The 16,653-nt window shown below is 47.9% G+C and overlaps 1 protein-coding gene across 6 annotated transcripts; it reads right to left on the reverse strand.

The window, feature by feature from the left end:
* Positions 1-78: 78 nt before the first annotated feature.
* Positions 79-15,276, reverse strand: TBC1D13 (TBC1 domain family member 13). 6 transcript variants are annotated; one of them, XM_037797111.1, is made up of 13 exons: positions 14,148-14,211; positions 13,911-13,984; positions 12,320-12,360; positions 11,674-11,735; positions 11,424-11,523; positions 10,502-10,584; positions 9,893-10,052; positions 6,712-6,762; positions 6,552-6,618; positions 5,140-5,303; positions 3,925-4,085; positions 3,615-3,672; positions 79-2,740 (listed from the first exon to the last, which is right to left on the reverse strand). In XM_037797111.1, exons 1-13 carry the CDS (start codon positions 14,177-14,179, stop codon positions 2,675-2,677), a joined length of 1,119 nt encoding a protein of 372 aa, XP_037653039.1. In that variant the 5' UTR covers positions 14,180-14,211; the 3' UTR covers positions 79-2,674. The 6 variants fall into 6 exon arrangements, with proteins under 6 accessions (XP_037653039.1, XP_037653038.1, XP_037653040.1 ...); XM_037797110.1 differs by lacking the exon at positions 14,148-14,211 and adding an exon at positions 15,200-15,276 and having other exon boundaries at positions 6,552-6,762; XM_037797112.1 differs by lacking the exon at positions 14,148-14,211 and adding an exon at positions 15,200-15,246 and having other exon boundaries at positions 6,552-6,762; positions 12,320-12,666.
* Positions 15,277-16,653: the final 1,377 nt, after the last annotated feature.

Raw genomic sequence — 16,653 nt, forward strand, 5'->3', positions numbered from 1 at the left:
CTCCATTCCTGCTCAAACTTTCTTCCCTGCTCTGAGAGGTCTCACAGAGGTTTCAGTCCAGGATAGCACCAATGCCCATTGCAAAGAACACATGATTTATTAAAGACAATTTGTTATCAACAGCACTGATTCATGAAACAAAACGGAAAAGCAGACTAACATTCTGACCCCCTGTAGTGAGGCCTGCTGAACTCATACAGCCTAATCTGTAAAAGTGTCTGCAAGTCCTAGCAGCAGATTCTCAAGTAGGAAGCCTTGAGCACTCTGGCTCTCTGGGGACTTCTCTTGAAGAATCTGGGGGAGAAGGCATAGTCAAGGGTAGGTCCTTTCCTCAGGCAGTACCCTATTGGAAAGCTCAGCCTAACTAGGACATGGTCCCTATGATCTTGACCTTCATCCCAAGGTCAACAAGAGGGCACTGGACACAGGTATGCCACTAAGGCAAATTAAATGCAGTGATTCAAGTAGTATGGCCCCGGGAAGGAGGCAGGTGAACAGGCAAGAGGAGATGAATACGCCGTCCTGGGCAGTGTCTGCTGGGTCCCAGGTCATGGCCCAGACCTCAGGCTGTCGGAAGTGATCAAAGTTGGGGACTTCAATCCTGGGAAGAGGCTGGGTCAGGCTGGGGAAAGGAGTGTGTCTCTGCCCCATCCCAGGGGCCTTGGAGTCTGGCAAGGGCACCAGCTGTCTTCTCTCTACTTTCCACTCAGCTCCAGTACAGAATTCAGAACCATCCCAGCCAGGACCAGTTGGAAACCCAGGAAGGTCCCAGAGGCAAGGGGAGAGAATGCTGGCTCTGACCTTGGGAAATCAGGAGGACCATGTCTCTGACTCTACCTTTCGAGCCCCAGCCCCAGGCCCAAACTAAGCACTTGCCAATCTGCAATAAATAACCAGGAGTCTGAATAAATAGTAACTAGCTCCCAAATATTGAGTATCGGGAGAAGAGGCAGCAAAAAGGCAAGCATATAAAGTCCCAGCACAATCCAAGGTAGAGCCTGCAAGGCAGCCAGCTGGAGGGAGCTGTTTCTGGTCCACAGCTGGGCCTGGCTGCCAGATTTAGGAAGGCTTTAGAGCAAGAGGGCTCCTGGAGCTCTGTTCCTGCTGGCCAGTCCAGGAAGAAGGTAAGGACTCTTCCTACACCCACCCTTCCAGGCCAAAAGCACCTGCCTCCTCGCAAAAGAAGGGATGGGGCATGGCTGGAACAAGCCCCACTCTTCCCACAGCCCAGCACTGCAAATAGCCAGCTGCTCCTGCTCAAACTTCACCTGCCCCAAATCCTAGAACAGCTGAAGCAGGTGACCAGAAGAGAAGGGTCAGCATCTCTTTCACACTGCTTAGGAGATGATGGGGCAACACAATGGAAGAGAGACAAGGCCCTCCTGGCATGAACAGGATCCAGGGCCTTTGAGCTCAGGTATATCTGGCCCTAGGGAGGCTCCCCTTGGTTCCACTTACCCTTTTTAGGACTCACCCACCCTGGACTGAGACCTGGAAGCCAAGGGAATGACAACTCTTAGGAAGCACTTGGATTCCAACCCCTGGAATTGAATTACCTTTTCTATTCCCTTGGAGCACAGACCACCCCAAAGAAGGGCCTTTAGGGGACTCTCTGGAAAGACACAGATCTCCTTCTTCATTCCTCAGCAGCTTTTGCTTTCCAAGATTTCTGTTGTGGGGAACAGGTTGAGGGACCTCTAGTGAGGCACTGTGGATTTCCTCCCAATCTTGGGGACCCAGAGCCTAGGGCTGGGGAGCAGGGAACAAGGTACAAAGACCAAGGTTGACCTCCTGGGGCTTTGCTGAGCCAGACTCCTCCTCATTCTGTCTTACAAATTCATGGAGAGAAGCAGGGAAGGGAAGAGGCTCAAGATAAGGCACCCCAAGAGAGAAGGGCAGAGAGAAAGCAACGGAAAGGAACATACAGAGTAAGAGAGTCACTCACACCCTCGGTGAAAGAGGCGGAGGGAGAAGAGAGGGAACAAGAGATAGAAAAGTAGAAAGACAGATAGACCTAGAGGGATTCAAAGATACCTTTACATACCTACTGACTGACAGACAAGACAGAGAAGCAGAGACACCTGCAGGATTCAGACACACATACGCAACCTATGACCAGGTACTACACTCAGTGGGAGAGAGACGGTATGACCTTGGCCTGGCAGCCGCTTAGCTCCTTCATAGTGTCTCGCTTTCCCCGTGGAGAAGCCTAAGCACCAATGCCCAAAAGAAGCGGAAGCCGGGCCATCTGCCCAGTGCCTTCCCCCCTCCCCTCTACCAGAGTCCAGAAGATCAGAAGCAGGAAAGGAGAAACGGGGCCGCAAATGGAAGCAGGAAGGGACCCCTGCCAGTCTCCGAGAGCCCCCAAGCTGTCCCCAGTCCCAGGAAACAGAACTTCATGAGTTCCAGCCTTGCTCAGCAGCCTGGGCAGAGAGTCCCAGGGCTGAAGAGCAAGGAGAAAGACTGGGCTTGGTGGTTAAGGAGGGAGGACAGCACAGTGTACCCCCAGTGGGAGCAGCCTAGGTTGAGGGAGCCAGGGTGAGAAGGCCTGGAGTGTGGCCAATCCTGCAGCTTCCCCTCCGGCTGGGGATCCCACAGGCTTCTGCACATTCCAGAAGCAAGGGCAGAGGGGTCAGGTGGCTTCTCTCCCAAACCTGGGCCTCTTGCCACCAGGCTACTTTGAGTCTTGGAGTTCCTTGGCTTTCTGTAAGATCTGGCAGACATCTGTGATGGGGTAATCCTGGACATGGGAAAGGCCAACAATAAGCCTGTGCAGTCAGATGACTCTTTGCCACCCCTGTATATCCACACCCTTCCATAGGAACCTGTCACTGTGCTGGGACCCTTAGCCTCAAGGACAGGGACCACAGGATACCAGACACCCTGTGTGTTGCCCAAAGCCCTGCAGGTAGCTAACACTACACCCACTGCAACGCTAATTTAAATGACAACCAGTACCACCCAAAGGGTCATAGCTGCTTCCTTAGGACCAGACCCCATCCTGCCTTACCTCTCCCCAACCCCTTTTCTAGAACCCTGAGCTCCATTCATAACGAGCCTGGTTACTGTGTCAAACACTGTCCATGCATTAGCTCATGAATCACCACAACAGTTCTGTGATGTAGTTGATTTAGACAACAAAATTACTGAAAACTAACCCTAGGTCAGGAGTTGATGAAGAAATGGAGACCTAGAGAGGTTGTTTCTTGTCTCAAGTCACATGACTAGCACAGTAGTACAAAGACATGAATCCAAAGCTGTGTGTCCCTTGTGCACATGTTTTTAACCACGAGGCTCCACCCCTTCAATCCCAAGTCCCTCCTTTCCTGGCCCGAGCATGATTACCAGGGAGCATCACCAGAGCACCCACTGTGTCCCAGGTACATTTAACTTACAGAAAGCACTTGGTTTAGAGAAACCAAGTCATTCACTAAAGGTCACCCAACACTCAAGCCAAGATTCAAACCCAGATCTGCCTCAGGCGTTCGGACTCCTGCCACACTCCACACTCTGCTGTTCCTGCCCCTAGCCTGTTACAGTAGCAGGGACAGGGTGGATACTTGGTGTTTGCTTCAGGGCTAAAGACAGAGCTTGCCCCTCCAAACTTCCGTTACCTGCAGGAGCCGCATGTTTACAGTGAAGTCCCCTTCCAGCAACTGTTCCCGGATCAGTCTAAGAAACACAAACAACAAAAGCACTAGAACCCTGGGCCACTCTGAAGATGCAGGCACAGCCAAGCCCCTTCCCATTTCTTCCTCACCACCCACAGCAGGTATGCTTTAAAGTTCTCACAACAATGCCAGAGGCTCGCTCCAGCCCTGTGAGAGCAGCCCCCAGTCCCCTGCCCACAATTCTGGGGGTGAAGTTTCCTCCTTATTTATTCGCCTAGCAGGCGAGCAGACACCTGGTCAAGCCCACACTCACATGAGCATAGCGCAGCAGACAAGGAGCAGGAAGTCAAAGCGGTTGTCATCGGCAAAGAGGGAGTCCCAGATACGGATGACATCAGGCAGCAAGAACTCCTGGGATAACAGCAGTGTCAGCCAGCGGAAAGCGAAGAACTGGGGCTTGATGTTCTGCTCTTGCTGAGGAGAGAGGGGTACAGAGTGTTGTGCAATAATGTGTGTTGTTTGGTTGCCATGGAATATCACGCAGCCAATTAGAAATGAATTCAGATGACCGTGAGCAGCAGGGCCCAGAACCTAATGTCAAGGTGTCAGCAGGGCAGGTGGGAGTACCAGGTACACTATAGGGGGTGGAGGTGGGGCACTGGGGCTACTGGAGAGGCTTACTTGGTGAAAGGGGCAGTTGCTACTTGGCACCAGCTAATGTTATCAGATCCCCCAATTTTACAAGAGAAGCCAGAAACCCAGACTTCTATATAAACTCTCCAGATTTATAAATGATGGCTGAAATTCCTTTAAAGTTAGTTAAGCCAGTTAGTGGTTTACAACCCTGGATTTATGGGTATACATAGTGACTGTTATCAGGTACTTACTACAAACCTGATCTTGCACTCTATTTAGCATGTTACAGCTATTTAATCGTTTATTTAATCCATACTACAACCCTCTGAGGCAATTATTACCACTTTAGAGATGAGCCCAGGAGGCACTATTATTAAGTGGAAAAGCATGTTCAAAACAGCATAAACACAATTCCATGTTTGTTTAAAATGACATTTTCATATATAAATATTTTCTTTTTCACAAAACTGTTTTTATTTATATATAAGCAAGGTTTCTTATTATTGAACTATTTTCTGAAATAAACATGAATGCCACTATGATAATTTTAAAAATTATTTTTAAATTTTAAAATGAACTTAATACTTCTTACCTCAGAGGACCACTAATTGACTTAACTAACTTAGCATATGGTAAATGCCCCAGATTGTGCCTGGCACACAGTGAGCACTCAGTAACTTACCAACTGCCCCTTCCTCTGCCAGCCTGCTGGGTTCCCCCCATAGGCTGCCTCGATCTTCCCCCAGTCCCACCTCAGCAGGCTGCACAGTATTCCCAGCAGCAAAAGCCACTTTCAACCCCCATACCTCACCCTGGGCCTCGGATGTTCAGGAAGCCCACAGTCCTCTCCACTTTCTGTCTGCCTGGCCCATGTGGTCCTGGGGGTCCTCACCAGTTTCAGGTAGAGCTCTACATCCTTCTCCTTCAGAGTGGAGTACACCTTTTCCATCTTGTAGGTGATGCCACATTGCGAGTCATCCAGGCTCTTGATGAAGTTGTCCCGGATTTCAGCCATGAGGTTGGTGAAGCAGAAAAAGGTGTCTGCCTCAGCGTGCTCTGGGAGAGATGGGCAGGGTATGAGCAGAGGCAAGGAAGTGGTGTCCTCTCAAGTCCCATACCACCTTTTCTCTAAATGCAATCTTCCCCCTCCCCTCTGAGTCTTACCAAGTTGCCTCCACCTCCCTGGTCCTCTGTCCTTGACCACTTTCCACCCCCAAACCAAGCCATTGCCTCTTTCTTCTCACATCCTCTGGCAAAACTCTGTACACTCACTTAGCAATTCTTTACATGCTCTCCTAACAACATTTTTTCAAATCATTACTGTGCTGATTTGAATGTATTATGTCCCCCAGAAAAAGCCATATTCTTTGATGCAATCTTGTGGGGCAGATATATTAGTGGGGATTAAGTTAGAACATTTGGATTAGGTTGTTTGCATCGAAATGCACCCCACCCAACTGTAGGTGATGACTCTGATGAGATATTTCCATGGAGGCATGGCCCCACCCATTCAGAGTGATCAGTGGAGCCATATAAATGAGCTGACAAACAGAAGGAACTCAGTGCAGTGCAGCTGTGAGTGACATTTTGAAGACGAGCTACAGCCAAGAGGGACAATTTGAAGAAAGCATAGGAGCTGCAGATGAGAGACATTTTGAAGACGGCCATTGAAAGCAGACTCTTGCTCTGGAGAAGCTAAGAGAGGACAAACACCCCAAGTGCAACTAAGAGTGACATTTTTGAGGAACTGCAGCCTAGAGAGGAAAGTCCTGGGAGAAAACCATTTTGAAACCAGAACTTTGGAGCAGATGCCAGTCACGTGCCTTCCCAGCTAACAGGTTTTCGGGACACCATTGGCCATCCTCCAGTGGAGGTACCCGATTGCTGATGTGTTACCTTGGACACTTCATGGCCTTAAGACTGTAACTGTGTAACCAAACAAACCCCCTTTTATAAAAGCCAATCCGTCTCTGGTGTTTTGCATTCTGGCAGTATTAGAAAACTAGAACAATTACTTAAATCCTTTCTATCATTCAGCTTCCTGTGTATACATCTCATTTCTCTGACCAGGCTTTAAGTTGCAAATACCAAAAGATCAGTAAACATTCAACATTCTAGAAAGTCAGAGCCAGAAAGGATCTTAGAGATGATCCAGGCCAACCCCCTCATCAGACAGAAGGGAAATGGAGGCCCAGAGAGAGGAAAAGCTATACGACCTGATAAAGCTCATTAACCCAGCCTTCCTCAGGCTGATATTCTAGGGAGCCAGCAATGAAAGATGGGCGCGGCCAAGGGCCCTTTTACCTTTCCACTCGCTGTTGGGGTCAGTGGCAAAGGTATAGTAGAGGGGGCCAACGATCTCATTCATGCCCTGCACATAAGCAATGCCGGGGTTGAGCTTGGCATAGATGAACAGGATCCGCTCCACCACCTCCCAGTGGGCTTCACAGCCATTGGGCAGCACCTCATACTCATTCAAGGATGATGGTGCAGCGTTCTTGTGTGGGGAGCTCATCTGGGGAAGAAGAGGAAGAGCCCGGTAAGAAGGTGGTGGCATTACCAACAATGTGTTCTTGCCAAAAATGTTTACCATTAAGCCTAGACTTAACTTCCTGCTTGGAGGAAATAAAGGACATAGAGGAGCATGCCATACACCACCCTGAGGAAACAAGCAGACAAATCCAGAATGTGGGACCTTCTAAACTTAATTTATGATGGTAAAAACCAGAATAGTGGTTACCTCTAAAGTAAGGGGTACTGACTGGGAAGGGGCATGAGGAATTTTCTAGATAATAGAAATGATCTATAGCTTGATCTGGGTGGTGGATGCACAGACATATACATAAGAAAAATGTTATCTAGTTGTATTCTTAAGATTTGTGCATTTTACTGCATGTAAGTTATATTTCAATTATTAAAAAAAAAACTTTAAATATGTCAAAAACATACGAGGGCAAGACTCTTCAAAAGTCAAATGCGGCAGGTAAAAAAAGTATGGACGCCTGCTCCAGATCAAGAGACTAAAGAAACATAACATCCCAATGCAATGCATAAATCTTGAATGGACACTGGTTTGAAAGTAAAAGAATGAAAGATGTTCTTGGGGCAATTGAGGAGATTTGAACATGGACTGGATATTAGTTGATATCACAGAATTATTATTAATCTTCCTAGATGTGATAGTGGTAAGCAGGAGGATATCCTTATTTCCACGAGATGCCTGCAGAAGTACTTGGAAGTGAAGGATTGGGACATCTGCAATTTACTATCCCTATATAAAGCAACATGGGCATTTAAAATGTTAAATGTTCCATCTAGGTGCAAAGTATACATGTGTGCACCATACTGCATTTTCAACTTTTCTGAATGTTAAAAGGTTGGGTGATAGAGATGGTGATCCCCGTCCAAGACTCAAGCAACAGAGCAGGGGGCCCACACCATCTACAAGACCCCTCAGGGAGCTTTGTAAAGGTTCAGGTGCCTGGGCTCCATCCTAGACCTACTCAGTCAGAAGCTCCAGCACTGGGCTTATGTGGATTAAAAGCGTGACAGGCAAACCCAGGCACACGGTGTATGCAGCCATCCTGGAAGGGCAGGGTCCTGGGAATGTTGAACGCCCTCTCATAATACTCCATAAGCACACACAGACACATACATGTGTATTTGTGTGCACACACACACACATTGCTAACATTTACCAAGGGCTTTGTACAGGTCCAACAGCGCTCTACAAATATTCCTCCCTTTAACCTTCTCAACAGCCAATACTATCCTCTCAATATCATTTTTGAGATGAGGAAACTGAGGCTTAGAAATGATACGTCTCTCATCAAATGTCTCGTATTAAGTGGTGGAACTGGGACTTGAACCTAGACTGTCTGAGTCCAGAACCCAAGGTCTAGGTCTCTAGGCCAGGCTGTCTCTCAAGAATGTTCAATACTTTCCAACTTTCCAAGAATTTGAAGACCTTATTTCATCCTCTTGACAATTCAAAAGCAGACAGGGCAGAGACTATCATGCCCAGTTCATGAAGAGAAAACGTAAGCTCAGGAAGGAGAGTCTAGTATTCCTTGCAGAGAGTCACAAAGATGGTCAACTTTAACTCAAATCCCACAAGCATGGGTCCAGAGGGTCTAGGAATGAAGCTTCTGGTTAGGTTCTCTGCCACCAGGACCAGCCCCAAAACCTAAAAATGGGTGACAGCTCAGCTCTCAGACCCCAAATACTAAAGTCAAATAAATGACAAGGGCAGGTAGCCACCTGTCCCTTCAGTCAGGAAATCAGCAGCCAAGTAAGAGGGCTACCCACCAAACAAACAATGTAGTTAATCAAGCATTCTGCACCTCACCACACTTCCGCTAGACACCCAAATCTTGTCATAGGCACATGGAACACTGTCCACAGGGTACGCTGAAACTGTGCCCCTGCCACCCCTGTAGAGAAACATGGCTGCTCCCCGAGATGTACAGTGCCTTGATCAAAGTCATTTCACTTAAGGAAAAAAGCTTCCATAGTAGCATCTATCTCCAACTTGTTGGGGGTCACAGAGAACAATTTTTCCACTGTTGGAGGGCAGTAAAAAGTTTTGGAGAACAAGATGGAGTTCCAGGAACAAAAGCAGGAGGTGTAAATTAAGGAGTAATACACCTGTTTGGTTACGAGCAGCTTCTCAGTTACAGCAATCTGGGAGAAGATTGGAGTTCAGACACCCAGCATGTCTTGCCCAGCAGTGTTATCAATTGCTTAAAAACACATCCAGACCAGAAACCCAGATGTCACTTGTGATTTGACTGCTGTCTTCACCATCCACCCCCATAACTGATCAACAAGTCTTGTCAATTCCATCTTGTAAATCTCTCAGCTATATCCCCATTCCACCCGAGCCCAGGCCAACAACATCTCTTGCTTAGATGACTGCAGCAGCCTCCCAAGGGGTCTCTCCACTTCCATTCCTGCCCCTTCCAAGCAAATATCCACAAAGCATCCAAAGCAATCTTTTACAAAAGCAGACCAAACACGTCACTACTCTGCTTAGAATGCTCTGAGGACTCCCCATCCCTGGGGATAGAGACTTCACACAGCCTCACCACCAGGGACCTCTCCAACATCCTCCTACAACCCTCTCCTCAACCCCCACTCCCTGCCTCTTAGCCATACTGGACTCCCCTACTCCTTGAACACATCACACCTGCTCCTGCCTGTGGAATTTCCCATGGGCTCTCTCTCTACCTGGAATGCTCTTTCCTCTTCATCCTTTAGCCTCCGCTTACATGTCACTTTTCCTCAGGATGTCTTCCCTGATACCCAGACCAGGTCAGCCCACCCCCCTGCCATTATTGCTCCATTTCATATATCCTCATCACATCTGTAATTCCTTTTCCAAGAGCCATCTTCACCTTTGACTGGAAACCAGCTCACTCACTGCTCATTCACTGTAATGCAGGGCCCAGCACCCAGATGGAGTGTAATGAATGTTTGGTATCTGACTTTCAGAAAGAGCCCCAGAGGTGGATCTGGGAGGACCAGGACTATTTTTAGGCAACTGTCCAGGACAGATGGCCATGGGCGTTAGGCCAGTGGTCCAAAGGAGGCAGGAAGGGAAAGGCTGTCATGGGGTGTCCCTATGACCCCAGATTGGCTCTCACATTTGTGACCCCACTCCGGTTCCGGGCCACTGTCTGGGATTTCAGCGTTGTCTGTTCCACGCGTTTACGAAGGGTCTCAAACTCATTCTGGGGGTCCAAGATGAGGCGGCAGGGGTACTCAGTGGCCCTCTGGAAGAAGGATATGTCTGGACACAGCCTCCTGAGAGGAAGGGAAGGAGGGAGCACAGTTACTCAGGGTGGAGACTTTGGCCATTCCATCAGCGCCCTACTGTTGGGAGACTCAAAGCATTGTAAAAGGTGCTTTTTGTTTTTTGTTTTTTGTTTTTAATTAATAACATTTTATTTAAAGAAAAAAAAAAATATATATATATATATATATTTTAAACAACATTATCATTGTTTACATATATATACCCCTTTAAGGGATAAATGAGAGTCTGGCCTGGACAAGCATAGAACCCTACCACTCACTTTCCTTGCCAGCCCCATCCTCAAGCCCATCGTCAATGGGGCCTAGACCCAACTACCAAGACAACCCACAGATAGTTCCCAAACCCCCAGCCCATGGGCCTCTACTGGAAAAAAGAAAGAACAAATCTGAGAAACACCCAAGAAGTCCCATGGGTCAGTTCCCAGGCCCCAAGTTACCGAACATCTTTGTCTATTTGCAGCAGCACCTCATTGTCCTTGAAGTATGTGTTCCACCGGCTGTCAGGGTTGGGGTTGAGTGGCTGTGGGAAGAAAAGAATCTATTCCATCCTGGGCCTGCAAAGGACCTCAAGGGAAGACACTAGCTTGGAGGCCTCAGTAGTAGACACACCAACAATCCCACCAGTGACCTAGCTGGTGTTCTGAGAAAGCCTGGGAGCTACTCAAAGGCAGCAAAGGCTTTCCAACAGCCTCCAATTCATGTTCAAACTCCACAGCTAGCATCTGAGCTCTGCAGTCTGCTCTGAGTATATCCCTGTTTGGCAGGGACTCTGTTTTTTTTTTCTGTCTACTGTGGGAGCTCTAGAACTCAGCTCAATAAATGCTTGTTGAATGAATAAATGACTGTTATATGATTAAGTCTCTTCAAATCTAATTCATAATTCCTTTGAGATGCGAATTCCTCTCCACCTTCTCCATAAAGAAGTACATAGGGAGGCAGTCAGAATGCTCCACCAGGCCACAGAAAGGCAGTTTATCCTCACTCCTACCCTTCTCTGACTTTTCCTCAACAACGAAATCATAGTACCTTCCTCACAGAACTAGGAAGAGGATTAAAGGAGAAATGCACGTAAAGCACTTGGTACAGTGCTGCACCCATAGCACACCATGAACACCAGCTATCATTTATATCAATGACTGAGCCCAGGGCCTGCAATTTGGCCAGTCCTGGGGAGAAGAGGGGAGAGATGGTGGTCTTCAGGGGCTGAGTAACTGAACAAAAATGGAGGTACTGGAGGATCCCAGAGGGGACCAAAGTCAGGCTGCCACCTATCATCTGGGGAAGAGGACCTTAGCTGTTACAGAGCCTCCACCCCTCCTTACTCTGTATCCTCAGTCCCTGCTGCTGACCCCTACTCACATGGTCCTCAAAGGTCACATCCTCCCTGGACACTCCCATGTTGGCCTTGGCAATGCCAGGCTGGATAATCATTTCCCTCAGGAACTGAGAATACAGCTCCCTACAGAAAAGAAGAGGGAGACGGGGATGATTTCCAAAGATTCTGCCCAGGTAGCTCAAAGAAATAGCAACTGGAAGCAAGACAGTCTCAGCACAGCCACCCTGTCTGATAAGAATGTCCTCCCATCATCACCCTTTCTCAGGGTTTTACCTCTGCTTGGCCAGGATGGAAGTCCATGAGGCTCTCTCCAAGGGGAGGTAGTTCAAGAGAATCTGCACAAAGGGAGAGGAGTAAGGGTCTGCCAGCCCCCCCCAAACCTCAACCCTGAATAGGAGTAGAGGCTGACAGGCCTTGAAAAGAATGCCCGATAAAGCCCAGAGAAGATATGATGGGCTGAAACCCAGGAACCTGGGATAAACTCCCCTTTCCTCCCCACTACTTCCTCCTTTATCCCAAACCAGCCCTTTCCTCTGCTATTCCTCATAAAGACACTTAAAAATGATAATACAATCCCTTGCTCAAAGGGACCAGAAACCAGGACACTGAGCCTCCACTCTCCCACCTCAGCTAATAGCTTTGGGCAAAGTATGGCCTTTGTTTTGTTCCAATAAGCATCACTTTACTGCACTATGTGGACCAGAAAGCAGAGGGCTTCACTGGCATTAAAAAGTGCACCATCCCCAGGGGATCCTGGAGGATGCCAAGAGGAACAGAAAACCCATAACTGCCCAGAAAAGCTTCCTCAGGCAAGCAAGGAGAGGTGTGAGACAGGAAGAAGGGGCCGGGGGTGGGGACAGCCCATGCAGGAACCCAGGGACTCTCAGCAGAGCAGAAGCCCCATCCCAGGCACACCCACCTTCCAGCAGAGGCACCGCAGTCCGCCCTCACAGGGGATGCCTGTGGACACAGCAGGCAAAGGTCACGCCCCAGGCCAGAGTCCCAAACCCCCCCAGTCCTCCACCTCAGGAGTCAGTTGGCAGGGAATGGAATTAGCAAGAGGTACATTTTCAAGAATCATTTTCCAACAAAAAGATTACTAGACTGGATGGTAATCCTGCAGGTATTTCCTCTCCATGGCCTCAGCCTTCAGCACAAAGTGCACTCTGGAATGTTCTTCAGAGGATAACACCTTCTCATCCTTAATATTTCCTCCTCAGAGCAGCCTTATCAACCACCATCTCTTCCCAGTCAAAGTCATGTTTCCTGTTATAAACCACAATGGCTCCATGACTTCTCCTTCATAGCACCCATCACAATTAGAATTGTACAATGTATTTAACAGCTGCAACCTCTACTACCAGTTAAATCCCAGAAAGACAAGAAGCACATTTGTCTTACATTCCCAGTGCCTTGGACAGGGCATGGTACACAAAAGATATTCCAAAAATATTTGTGGGATATCAACGGAGCTATGAACACTAAGTGCTTCACAGACATTATTTCACTTAATCCTCATTATAACCCCTGTAGATATGGAAGATTAGCATCATTGTTCTCACTTTATTGATAAGGAAATTTATCTGTAAAACACAGAACAATCAAGGACTCAAACACAGGTCTGTCTGACTCTAGAGCCCAAACTCGTAACCACCACCGCAGACTGCCTCCCCGAGACCTGAGCAGATTCTTCAGTCCACCACAGAGCCCAGGATCCCTCAAGATCTTCAGGGCCTCTCTGTCAGTCCTGAACAGAAAGACAAACATCTACAATATTCACAGATGGTCACTAGAAATGCTGTTGTTATGATATCCTTAGTACCATAAATATGAGCTAACATCCCCAAGTCAGAATCTGTTTTGGAATTAAGGCACACTACACAAGAACTCCTTGTTGGCAAAGTTACAGGGACAGAGCAGTGACAAGAAGCTACAAAGAACATCTTGAGATATTTTTTAAAACAAGCAAAAAGCAGGTTATCTCCATGTTGGCAGGTTAACCATGCCAAGGAGGGCAAAGTCAAACATTGCTGAGGTTCAATTCCTTTAAGTCAGTGTCCCAAGGCTGAAGTTTCACCATTAACCGAAGTTCACCGTTGCCTCAGTTGGCTTTGATTCCAAGTCAGGGAGAAAACCAGGAACCACTCTGGGACTAACCAAATTCCACAATATAGGAAGCCTACTGAGGAATAAGGAAAGGCCAGACCTAGGCTCATAAGGTCTCCTCCCCACTCTTATCCCTTCATCCCTCTCCAGTTACTCTCAGAAATCTGGCACCTCCCTGTCTAAGGCCTACCAACCTGTTAACCATAACTATTACTTCTCTGGGAATCCCCTCCAAGCTCAGTCACTAATCCTTCAGCTCTACAGAATCTAGAGAAGGCTCCATGAGTCTTCAAAGAGTAAGGCTGGCCCCAGAACTGACAAGGGGTGGTACTGGCCACCTTCCCCTCTATCCTGGCTACAACACTGCCCTAAGGAAACCCTGAAAATGCAGAGTTGCCTCTTACCACAAAAACTGAGTTCCTGAAGCTTTTCCAAGGCAATTGTGGATTCCTTCAGGACATCCTGGAAATCTGCAATCCTAGAAGTAGAACAGGAAAGGCAAATGAAACATACCCAATAACCCAAGGTGACAGGCTTAGTGCCCAAGTCTGGGGCCCACAGTTCTCTCACACCACCAATCTCCAACCTGCCCCACCCACACTTCAGGACACAAAGATAGCAAGCTCAGTGCAGGTCCTCACCAAAGGCAGCTTTGGGGAACTAATGATGACATACTGCCATTATCACTTCTACTAAGCCCAGAGACATAGATTACCAGTAAAGAAATTTGACAGATATTCTTGTCTAGAGGTTCTCAAAGGCGCGCCATAAAATTAAGCACATGTAATAATATTTAACTAGCTGGCATTTATTGGGTACTTCCGCCAGCCAGGCCCAGCCCATAACACCTTACTACATGAACTCAATAACCCCTAGGCACCAGGAGTAATTTGATCCGCAGACAAGGGACCTGTGTAATCTGCATGCAGCCCAACATGCTCAAAAAATGTAGCCATTATAAGACCTCTCGGCCTGGCGGCAGGCAACGACAAAAGGTTTAAAAAGTAAGTCCTGAAAATGGGAGTAAAAACTAAATGACAAATAGGGTGGGATGGGGGGATGGTTTGGGTATTCTCTTTTCACTTTTATTTTTTATTCTTATTCTCATTCTTTCTGATGTAAGGAAAATGTTCAGAAATAGATTGTGGTGATGAACGCATAACTATATGATCATACTGTGAACAGTTAATTGTATACCATGGATGACTGTATGGTTTGTGAATATATTTCAATAAAACTGAATTAAAAAAAAAAAAAAAAAAAAAAAAAAGTAAGTCCTGGAGGAAAACTGAAAAGTGAGCAAAATTTAGCCAATACTGCAGGATCTGATAAGGGAGGAGAAAACGGCCTAGAAGGTCCAGGTTTTCTAGTATCTCTAGTAGGAAAGGGGACTGGGGATATCTCAAGAGGGTATCGGGGCAGCGCAGTAACAAGAAAGGGACCCGGGTCTGGGCAACGAGACCCTGGGCTAAGGAAGACACCAAAGTAGGGGGAAACCAGGTGCCCGAGTGAGAAGGAGAGAGAGAAGGGGTGACAGCGGGAGCAAGAGGTGCCCCCGCCCGGCCCTGGCCTCCCTCCTCAGGCCCCCAGGCAAAGAAGCTAGAAAGTGGCCGCCCCAGCGCCTCTGCCTGAGGTCTGGGGATCCCAGTTCCTGGCTGCACCCGCGTTCCATCCCACCCCTATGGCCCCTTACCGGCTCTTGTGCAGACTCGACATGGTGCTGACTTCCGTATCCCACCTCCGCCTCCACCGCCGCCCCCGCCCCTCCAGGGACGCGGGGCACTCCCCAAAAGCCTCCCGCCGGAAACCCGGCTACCGGAGCGCGCGTTCCGCCGCGTCCCGCTCACGTGGCACCTCCTCTTTCCACCCCACGCTGCCACGGCTGGATGGGGTGGGCGGAGCGCCCAAGCGTGAGCTCGCGTGGACTGGGTGTCTTGCCTAGGGCTAGTCCTTCGCGTCCCTGGGCCTCAGTTTCTATCTGCGCAATATACCTGACATCCTGTCCTCCTACTTACACGTACTTCGCCTGTAATTAACTGTTGCGTGATGTCTGAGTAATATCGACCTCCCGTGCGACGGGACCGCCCTGGCCTTGTGCACTGCTGAATCCTCAAGACCTTTAAAGCGTGCCTGCACCAAAGCAGATGACTCAATAAATATTGGAAGGAGTAGCAGGACGACAACTCTGAGTTTCCTTGACTTTTGGATTCATGAACAGTAAAATTTCCGTAAGTTCACCATAACCTCAGAACACTTTTACCTAAAAGAGGAGAGCCGTAATTTAAGAATCTTTCCCAAGAAATGGCAGTTGGCAGACTTACAGGATTTTCTCTACACAAATATGTGTATGTGTGCATAACTGTCTTTTTTTTTTAATCATCATTTTATTGAGATATATTCACATACCACGCAGTCATACAAAACAAATCGTACTTTCGATTGTTTACAGTACCATTACATAGTTGTACATTCATCACCTAAATCAATCCCTGACACCTTCATTAGCACACACACAAAAATAACAAGAATAATAATTAGAGTGAAAAAGAGCAATTGAAGTAAAAAAGAACACTGGGTACCTTTGTCTGTTTGTTTCCTTCCCCTATTTTTCTACTCATCCATCCAAAAACTAGACAAAGTGGAGTGTGGTCCTTATGGCTTTCCCAATCCCATTGTCACCCCTCATAAGCTACATTTTTATACAACTGTCTTCGAGATTCATGGGTTCTGGGTTGTAGTTTGATAGTTTCAGGTATCCACCACCAGCTACCCCAATTCTTCAGAACCTAAAAAGGGTTGTCTAAAGTGTGCGTAAGAGTGCCCACCAGAGTGACCTCTCGGCTCCTTTTGGAATCTCTCTGCCACTCAAGCTTATTTCATTTCCTTTCACATCCCCCTTTTGGTCAAGAAGATGTTCTCCGTCCCACGATGCCGGGTCTACATTCCTCCCCGGGAGTCATATTCCACGTTGCCAGGGAGATTCACTCCCCTGGGTGTCTGATCCCACGTAGGGGGGAGGGCAGTGATTTCACCTTTCAAGTTGGCTTAGCCAGAGAGAGAGGGCCACATCTGAGCAACCAAGAGGCATTCGGGAAGAGGCTCTTAGGCACAAATATAGGGAGGCCTAGCCTCTCCTTTGCAGCAACC

Source organism: Choloepus didactylus, chromosome 10, assembly GCF_015220235.1.
Source record: "Choloepus didactylus isolate mChoDid1 chromosome 10, mChoDid1.pri, whole genome shotgun sequence".
Classification (NCBI taxonomy): domain Eukaryota; kingdom Metazoa; phylum Chordata; class Mammalia; order Pilosa; family Megalonychidae; genus Choloepus; species Choloepus didactylus.